This window comes from Leptodactylus fuscus, chromosome 2 (assembly GCF_031893055.1).
Source record: "Leptodactylus fuscus isolate aLepFus1 chromosome 2, aLepFus1.hap2, whole genome shotgun sequence".
NCBI classification, from domain to species: Eukaryota; Metazoa; Chordata; class Amphibia; order Anura; family Leptodactylidae; genus Leptodactylus; species Leptodactylus fuscus.
In genome coordinates this window covers 273,118,224-273,129,011 of record NC_134266.1, presented here as the reverse complement: position 1 = coordinate 273,129,011, position 10,788 = coordinate 273,118,224, and the positions used below count along the sequence as shown (strand labels likewise).

The 10,788-nt window shown below is 43.6% G+C and overlaps 1 protein-coding gene across 1 annotated transcript; it reads right to left on the bottom strand.

The window, feature by feature from the left end:
• Positions 1–9,495: 9,495 nt before the first annotated feature.
• On the bottom strand, positions 9,496–10,428 carry LOC142194139 (P2Y purinoceptor 2-like). Its single transcript, XM_075263156.1, has one exon. It carries the CDS (start codon positions 10,426–10,428, stop codon positions 9,496–9,498), a length of 933 nt encoding a protein of 310 aa, XP_075119257.1.
• Between the last annotated feature and the right edge of the window lie 360 nt (positions 10,429–10,788).

Sequence of the window (10,788 nt, the reverse complement as noted above, 5' to 3'; positions counted from 1 at the left end):
GAGTGTAGCAGGGAGTATAGCAGGGAGTATAGCAGGGAGTATAGCAGGGAGTGTAGCAGGGAGTGTAGCAGGGAGTGTAGCAGGGAGTGTAGTAGCGAGTATAGCAGGGAGTGTAGCAGGGAGTATAGCAGGGAGTATAGCAGGGAGTGTAGCAGGGAGTATAGCAGGGAGTGTACCAGTGAGTATAGCAGGGAGTGTAGCAGGGAGTGTAGCAGGGAGTGTGGCAGTGAGTGTAGCAGGGAGTGTAGCAGGGAGTGTCGCAGCGAGTCTAGGTACTGCTTCACTGCCGCATAGATTTCAATGGGCCTAGCGATTAATGGCGGTAAATCTGTGTTACAATTGCTCACAGTTGACATGTGTTAAAACACCCATCACCTAACTAAGTATTTTTTTAAGCGTTCCCCACACATCACCTCCCATTATCCCGTCTTACATAATCTCATGGCGTCATGTCTAGGACGGATAAGATTACTCGCAGCTCCGGAGAGTTGTACAACCTATGATTATGGATCCTGCCTATTAGTATTATTTGTAGAAGACAGTCATGGCGAGGTCAGATGTGGATTTATACACGATGAAGACATGAGACGCCTCCGTTATCCGTATAGCGCCTCACAGTGATCTGCCATTGGCTGAGCAGCTGCGTACACAAGGATATTGATTACTATTAGGCCGCTCTCCAGATCCGTGACTATGAAGAAAAGTGTCTTCTTAGATTCAGATTACAGAGGATTTGTAAACTAGACAGTGTACACAGATTATACCGCCATACCGTACAAATAACTAATACCACCATACAGTACATATAAGTGATAACAATATACAGTGTACACAGATTATACCGCCATACCGTACAAATAACTAATACCACCATAAGTACATATAAGTGATAACACTATACAGTGTACACACATTATACCGCCATACTGTACATATGACTAATACCACCATACAGTACATATAGGTGATAACACTATACAGTGTACACAGATTATACCAACATACTGTACATATAACGAATACCACCATACAGTACACATAAATGATAACACTATACAGTCAGACTATACCGCCATACTGTACATATAACTAATATCACCATACAGTACATATAAGTGATAACACTATACAGTGTACACAGATTATACCAACATACTGCACATATAACTAATATCACCATACAGTACATATAAGTGATAACACTATACAGTGTACACAGATTATACCGCCATACTGTACAAATAACTAATACCACCATACAGTACATATAAGTGATAACACTATACAGTCAGACTATACCGCCATACTGTACATATAACTAATACCACCATACAATACACATAAGTGATAACACTATACAGTGTACACAGATTATACCGCTATACTGTACATATAACTAATACCACCGTACAGTACATATAAGTGATAACACTATACAGTGTACACAGATTATACCGCTATACTGTACATATAACTAATACCACCATACAGTACATATAAGTGATAACACTATACAGTGTACACAGATTATACCGCTATACTGTGCATATAACTAATACCACCATACAGTACACATAAGTGATAACACTATTCTGTGTACACACATTATACCGCTATACTGTACATATAACTAATACCACCATACAGTACACATAAGTGATAACACTATACAGTCAGACTATACCGCCATACTGTACATATGATATGACTAATATTTCCATAGAAGTCAATGGAGCGGCTGTAGATGGGGTACAAGAAACTCCCATTCTCATGATTGGTGGGGGTCCCATTGGTTGGACCCAAAATGATCCACAAGTTATCTCCTATCCTAGCCCTTTAATATCATAAGAAGGTAAGTATAAGAAAGCCCTGCCCCTAGGAGAGAAAACCTCCGCACACACATACAATGGGGCAAAAAAGTATTTAGTCAGTCACCAATAGTGCAAGTTCCACCACTTAAAAAGATGAGAATCGTCTGTAATTTACATCATAGATAGACCTCAACTATGAGAGACAAAATGAGAAAACAAATCCAGAAAATCACATTGTCTGATTTTGTAAGAATTTATTTGCAAATTATGGTGGAAAATAAGTATTTGGTCAGTAACAAAATTTCATCTCAATACTTTGTTATATATCCTTTGTTGGCAATGACAGAGGTCAAACGTTTTCTGTAAGTCTTCACAAGGTTGGCACACACTGTTGTTGGTATGTTGGCCCATTCCTCCATGCAGATCTCCTCTAGAGCAGTGATGTTTTGGGGCTCCAAAGGTTTTCTATAGGGTTGAGATCTGGAGACTGGCTAGGCCACTCCAGGACCTTGAAATGCTTCTTACAAAGCCACTCCTTCCTTGCCCTGGCGGTGTGCTTTGGATCATTGTCATGTTGAAAGACCCAGCCACGTTTCATCTTCAATGCCCTTGGTGATGGAAGGAGGTTTGCACTCAAAATCTCACGATACATGGCCCCATTCATTCTTTCATGTACCCAGATCAGTCGTCCTGGCCCCTTTGCAGAGAAACAGCCCCAAAGCATGATGTTTCCACCCCCATGCTTTACAGTAGGTATGGTGTTTGGATGCAACTCAGTATTCTTTTTCCTCCAAACACGAAAAGTTGTGTTTCTACCAAACAGTTCCAGTTTGGTTTCATGAGACCATAGAACATTCTCCCAATACTCTTCTGGATCATCCAAATGCTCTCTAGCAAACTTCAGACGGGCCCGGACATGTACTGGCTTAAGCAGTGGGACACGTCTGGCACTGCAGGATCTGAGTCCCTGGCGGCGTAGTGTGTTACTGATGGTAGGCTTTGTTACATTGGTCCCAGCTCTCTGCAGTTCATTCACTAGGTCCCCCCGCGTGGTTCTGGGATTTTTGCTCACCGTTCTTGTGATCATTTTGACCCCACGGGGTGAGATTTTGCGTAGAGCCCCAGATCGAGGGAGATTATCAGTGGTCTTGTATGTCTTCCATTTTCTAATTATTGCTCCCACAGTTGATTTCTTCAATCCAAGCTGGTTGCCTATTGCAGATTCAGTCTTCCCAGCCTGGTGCAGGGCTACAATTTTGTTTCTGGTGTCCTTTGACAGCTCTTTGGTCTTCACCATAGTGGAGTTTGGAGTCTGACTGTTTGAGGGTGTGCACAGGTGTCTTTTTATACTGATAACAAGTTTAAACAGGTGCCATTACTACAGGTAATGAGGGGAGGAAAGAGGAGACTCGTAAAGAAGAAGTTACAGGTCTGTGAGAGCCAGAAATCTTGATTGTTTGTAGGTGACCAAATACTTATTTTCCACCATAATTTGCAGATTTCTTACAAAATCTTTCTTACAATTTCTTACAATTCTTACAAAATCAGACAATGTGATTTTCTGGATTTGTTTTCTCATTTTGTCTCTCATAGTTGAGGTCTACCTATGATGTAAATTACAGACGCCTCTCATCTTTTTAAGTGGTGGAACTTGCACTATTGGTGACTGACTAAATACTTTTTTGCCCCACTGTACATAGGACACCCCGCAATAGGCTGTACAGGAGCAGACAGACGCTGTGCAGATAGTCTATGTGCAGGAGGTGGAGTCTGGCAAACTGTAATGATGAATATTCACTTATGTTACATTTCCGGGTTCTATGACAGATTTGCAGGTTACAGTCTGCCATCTAGTGGCTATTTTAGGATTTGCACCCTTCTTACACCCTTCTGTGTAACTACAGCCTGGGGTTTGAGGGGCGCACTCAGGAGCAGTATATACCACCATGCGTATCGATATGTATACCACCATGCCTGTAGATAGGTATTCTACCATATGTATATATGTATACCATCATGGCTATAGATATGTTCTAAGAGAATAGGTGTGTTATTTTAGGTTATAGACAATGTGTTGCTTGTTTCGAGGATGGCGCATGTCTGATTTGCAAGTATTTCAAGAAATCCTGTCTTGGAAGTTGATATTTAACCCTTAGTTCAGAGAAGGGAAGGAACGTGTTATTACCATAGAGGTCTTCTATATTCCTTTAACCTTCCTCTTCCCAATACGTGGGATCTATACGTGGTATAAACGTGAGTATATATTTCGAGGGTGTTAATCTTAGTGGTTAGTGTTGTGGTAGGTGGAGAGGAGGTTCCCAATAGTAGGCGGAGTGACGCCATCTCCAGTTATAGCTCAGATTGGTCTCCAGTGGTTTGCCCAACTAGGGGTTAGTTTGTTTCTTATTGAGAGACCTGTATATAGATATGTAGGGTGGGTGCCTATATTCTCCGTTGTTCCAGGGCTGTGGTCCAGAAGTTGTAGGCTGTAACTACATTACACAAGTGTGGATGCTGCTGACTGCAATGTGTCAAGACAACCCCAAGAAAACACATGGAGGAGGAGAAGGAGTCTCCCTTCCTGCAGGAGTGCTGCCGAAGATGGAGGAATTCCATGGAATAGAAGATCTTCATTCTATTCTGTCCTTTACAAATCCTCTTTGTAGTAAAAAGTAACTGGTTTTATCTCTTGAGGTCTCCGAGTTGCGCTGCTGTCGCCTTTCCATCTATGTTACAGGTGTACAAGAAAACCTGAGCGACAAAACAAGGTGAAATTCTATTCTATTCATCATTTCTGGCCATTTCTGTGGTCCCATTGGGGTCTGCACCCCCCGATAGCCCTCGACAGCAAAGCAAACACTCAATCGTCTGAATAATCTGAATGCAAACAGCGGCGGCGGCCATGAGCGTCATTGTCACCAGGCGGAGAGAAATGCAGCAGCTGCACAGAGATTACACCGCCTGCAGAAGTCACCGGGTCACAAGGCTGTTTGCTCGGCAAAATAATCCAGATAAACCTATATTTACTGACATATAGAAATAAGAGACAGGAATATAGAACATATAGCTGGGACATATAGACTGGACATATAGCCTGGACATATAGACTGGACATATAGACTGGACATATAGCCGGGACATATAGCCGGGACATATAGACTGGACATATAGACTGGACATATAGCCGGGACATATAGCCGGGACATATAGACTGGACATATAGACTGGACATATAGCCGGGACATATAGCCGGGACATATAGACTGGACATATAGACTGGACATATAGACTGGACATATAGCCAGGACATATAGACTGGACACATAGCCGGGACATATAGCCGGGACATATAGACTGGACATATAGACTGGACATATAGACTGGACGTATAGCCGGGACATATAGACTGGACATATAACCGGGAGATATAGACTGGACATATAGACTGGACATATAGACTGGACATATAGCCGGGACATATAGCCAGGACATATAGACTGGACATATAGCCGGGACATATAGCCGGGACATATAGACTGGACATATAGCCGGGACATATAGCCGGGACATATAGACTGGACATATAGACTGGACATATAGCCAGGACATATAGACTGGACATATAGCCGGGACATATAGACTGGACATATAGACTGGACATATAGACTGGACATATAACCGGGAGATATAGACTGGACATATAGACTGGACATATAGACTGGACATATAGCCGGGACATATAGCCATGACATATAGACTGGACATATAACCGGGAGATATAGACTGGACATATAGCCGGGACATATAGACTGGACATATAGCCGGGACATATAGCCAGGACATATAGACTGGACATATAGCCGGGACATATAGACTGGACATATAGCCGGGACATATAGACTGGACATATAGACTGGACATATAGCCGGGACATATAGACTGGACATATAGCCGGGACATATAGACTGGACATATAGACTGGACATATAGCCAGGACATATAGACTGGACATATAGCCGGGACATATAGACTGGACATATAGCCGGGACATATAGACTGGACATATAGCCTGAACATATAGCCGGGACATATAGACTGGACATATAGACTGGACATATAGCCGGGACATATAGCCAGGACATATAGCCGGGACATATAGACTGGACATATAGCCGGGACATATAGACTGGACATATAGCCTGAACATATAGCCGGGACATATAGACTGGACATATAGACTGGACATATAGCCGGGACATATAGACTGGACATATAGCCGGGACATATAGACTGGACATATAACCGGGAGATATAGACTGGACATATAGCCGGGACATATAGACTGGACATATAGCCGGGACATATAGACTGGACATATAGCCGGGACATATAGACTGGACATATAGACTGGACATAAAGCCGGGACATATAGCCGGGACATATAGACTGGACATATAGCCAGGACATATAGACTGGACATATAGCCGGGACATATAGACTGGACATATAGCCAGGACATATAGACTGGACATATAGCCGGGACATATAGACGGGACATATAGACGGGACATATAGCCGAGACATATAGACTGGACATATAGCCTGAACATATAGCCGGGACATATAGCCGGGACATATAGCCGGGACATATAGACTGGACATATAGACTGGACATATAGCCGGGACATATAGACTGGACATATAGCCTGAACATATAGCCGGGACATATAGCTGGGACGTATAGACTGGACATATAGCCAGGACATATACCCGGGACATATAGACTGGACATATAGCCTGAACATATAGCCGGGACATATAGACTGGACATATAGACTGGACATATAGCCGGGACATATAGCCGGGACATATAGACTGGACATATAGCCAGGACATATAGACTGGACATATAACCGGGAGATATAGACTGGACATATAGCCGGGACATATAGACTGGACATATAGCCGGGACATATAGACTGGACATATAGCCGGGACATATAGACTGGACATATAGACTGGACATAAAGCCGGGACATATAGCCGGGACATATAGACTGGACATATAGCCAGGACATATAGACTGGACATATAGCCGGGACATATAGACTGGACATATAGCCAGGACATATAGACTGGACATATAGCCGGGACATATAGACGGGACATATAGCCGAGACATATAGACTGGACATATAGCCTGAACATATAGCCGGGACATATAGACTGGACATATAGCCTGAACATATAGCCGGGACATATAGCCGGGACATATAGCCGGGACATATAGCCGGGACATATAGCCGGGACATATAGACTGGACATATAGACCGGACATATAGACTGGACATATAGCCGGGACATATAGACTGGACATATAGCCTGAACATATAGCCGGGACATATAGCCGGGACATATAGACTGGACATATAGCCGGGACATATAGACTGGACATATAGCTGGGACATATAGACTGGACATATAGCCGGGACATATAGACTGGACATATAGCCTGAACATATAGCCGGGACATATAGCCGGGACATATAGATTGGACATATAGCTGGGACGTATAGACTGGACATATAGCCAGGACATATACCCGGGACATATAGACTGGACATATAGACTGGACATATAGCTGGGACATATAGACTGGACATATAGCCGGGACATATAGACTGGACATATAGCCTGAACATATAGCCGGGACATATAGCCGGGACATATAGATTGGACATATAGCTGGGACGTATAGACTGGACATATAGCCAGGACATATACCCGGGACATATAGACTGGACATATAGACTGGACATATAGCCGGGACATATAGACTGGACATATAGCCGGGACATATAGACTGGACATATAGACTGAAAAACGTTACTCATGGGGAACCTGCACATAAATATAAGACGCAACACATGACAGCAGCCAAAGGGCCCCACTGACAGCACCATCAGAGTCACCCCAATAATAGCACCATCAGAGTCACTCCACTGACAGCACCATCCATGTCAACCCAATAATAGAACCATCATTTCCCGTCTCTTCCCTTTGGACCACCATGACCACTTCTTCCAGCTGTGACTTGACTCCGTAAAGTTTGCAACACAGACATCTTTGACTCCTCACTTCTCCACGCACCTGACTCCCATATATATATATATATATATATATATATATATATATATAATTGCCGCCCCACTAAAAGTACCGCCTGAGGCGACTGCCTCACCTCTCCTTATTAGCGGTGCGCCCCTGCCTGACTGTACATGAGAGATCTGCTGTGACTACTGGGAAATGAGAAGCCTGGATACTATACTGATTGTACATGCGGGACCTGAAGGGAACTGCTGTGACTACTGGAAGTAAGGAAAGGGTTACCATGCTGCAAAACTTTGGGCAAGACAGACACTGCGGTTCGGCTTTAGGGGGTGCTATGCCAGTCCTCTGTCCACAGGATCGCAGAATACAGCGCTCTATAGAAAAAGTGCAGGGTTTTTTTTAATGAAGGTGTGGTGTAAGGTGCTGAGTATACTGAACATACAATCTGTACAGTATATATAAAACATGATCAAGTCTATAAATAATGGTAGTAAATACGAACAAACTTCTCTGTGATGAAATAAAGTCATGTGACCAGGGTAAACAGAGCCGGTGGAACATCCGCGTCACGTCTGTCGAAATCTTCTTTATCATTAAGGCTTAACGGTCATTAACCCAAAACGTTCAGGATATCACCTTCCTTGTGACTAAGTCTGACAACTATGTGAGGTCAGTCCAAAGCCTTAAAGCAAAACTGAAGGGGGTGACACCAGAGAATAAAGAAAGCTGAAGAACCAACCATCACAATGTCCTGCAAGGAAGCTTCATAGTGTGACTGCGCTTTCTGTAGAGAATCCCATTGTGTCACTGGTCTCCCTGTAGAGATTCCCATAGTGTGACTGCTCTTACTGTAGAGAATCCCACAGTGTGACTGCTCTTACTGTAAAGAATCGCATATGTGACTGCTCTAACTGTAAAGAAACCCATAGTGTGACTTCTCTTACTGTAGAGAATCCCATAGTGAGACTACTGTTACTATAGAAAATCCCATAGTGTGACCGCTCTTGCTGTAGAGAATCCCATAGTGTGACTGCTCTTACTGTAGAGAATCCCATAGTGTGACTGCTCTTACTGTAGATAATCCCATAGTGTGACTGCTCTTACTGTAGAGAATCCCATAGTGTGACTGCTCTTTCTGTAGAGAGTCCCATATGTGACCGCTCTTACTGTAGAGAATCCCATAGTGTGACTGCTCTTACTGTAGAGAATCCCAGTGTGTGACTGCTCTTACTGTAGATAATCCCATAGTGTGACTGCTCTTACTGTAGAGAAACCCAGTGTGTGACTGCTCTTACTGTAGAGAATCCCATAGTGTGACTGCTCTTACTGTAGAGAATCCTATATGTGACTGCTCTTACTGTAGAGAATCCCAGTGTGTGACTGCTCTTACTGTAGAGAATCCCATAGTATAACTGCTCTTACTGTAGAGAATCCTATATGTGACTGCTCTTACTGTAGAGAATCCCAGTGTGTGACTGCTCTTACTGTAGAGAATCCCATAGTGTGACTGCTCTCATTATATAATAACAATATATAATAACATTGTATCAGTTCATAGATCTTTCCACCCCATTTAAGAAGAATTGTTTGGTCTTCGCAACCGAAACCTCCAAACCAAAAAGTACAACACTGGGTCGATGCAGCTGTTGACGCTGGCCAGGGGTCGTGTGGACTTGTAGGCCGCATTAACCGCATCTAAAGTAGGACACGGGGCGAGGTCCACTTTCCGGAAGTAGTAGTACAAAGTCCTGGTGATGTGAAATGGTAAGAAGGCGATGATGAAGACCAACATTACCGTGATGATCATCTTGATAGACTTCTTCTTGGACTCGGAGGTCTGATTCGCGCTGTCCATTGGCTGGATGAGAACATAAATCATGTAACAGTAACAAACAATGAGGATGGTGAAGGGGACGCAGAAGAGCACGGCCAAGTTGACCGTGCTGTAGACGACAAAATTGTCAAAAAGTTCAATGCTGGAGGTGTCATGGCAGACGGTGCTGTCACCATTTATACTGGTGGAGACGAAATAGAACGTAGGGGATTGCATGACGACCACCACGGCCCAGATGCAGACGGAGGCGATCCTTGCATAACGAATATGGCCCCAACGTAGAAACTGCAGGGGGTAGCATACGGCCAGGAAGCGGTAAATACTGATACAGAGTAAGAAGAGGATGCTGCAGTACAGGCTGGTGTAGAAGAGGAAGCGGACAATCTTACACAAGGGCTCGCTGAAGGGCCAGTCATTGGCTTTGGAGTAATAATAGGCCAACAAGGGCAAGGACAAGACATACAGCAAGTCCGAGAGGGCCAGGTTAAACATGAAGACGTTGATCACTTTCCATGGCCGGATCCGAAATATGAAGATGTAGAGGGCGAGGATGTTGACGATGGAGCCGATGGCAAACACAATGGAGTAAGACACGGGAAGGAGGATGTACTTGAAGTCTTCATCAAATATACATCTGTAGGTCAAGTTCTCCTCATTGGACAGGTCATCCATGGGTGAAGACAGTAACTGGAAGAGTTAACAAGGAAGGATGTTATAGAAAAAGTACATGTCACATGCTTCCTCAAGTTCTAGAAGACTTTATGTCCAGTAAGACGACTAAGAATGCTTAGATTAGTCAATTATACAAAATGAAATGAATGAAGGAGAGAAATGTAAATGTCATCAATATTTGGTGTGACCTTTGCCCTGTGGCTTCCGCCAATTCTTCTCAGTACGATCAGGTGTACGAGCTCCTTAAGGTTTCTCAGTAGGGTCAGGTGTACGAGCTCCTTAAGGTTTCTCAGTAGGGTCAGGTGTACGAGCTCCTTAAGGTTTCTCAGTACTGTCAGGTGTACGAGCTCCTTAAGGTTT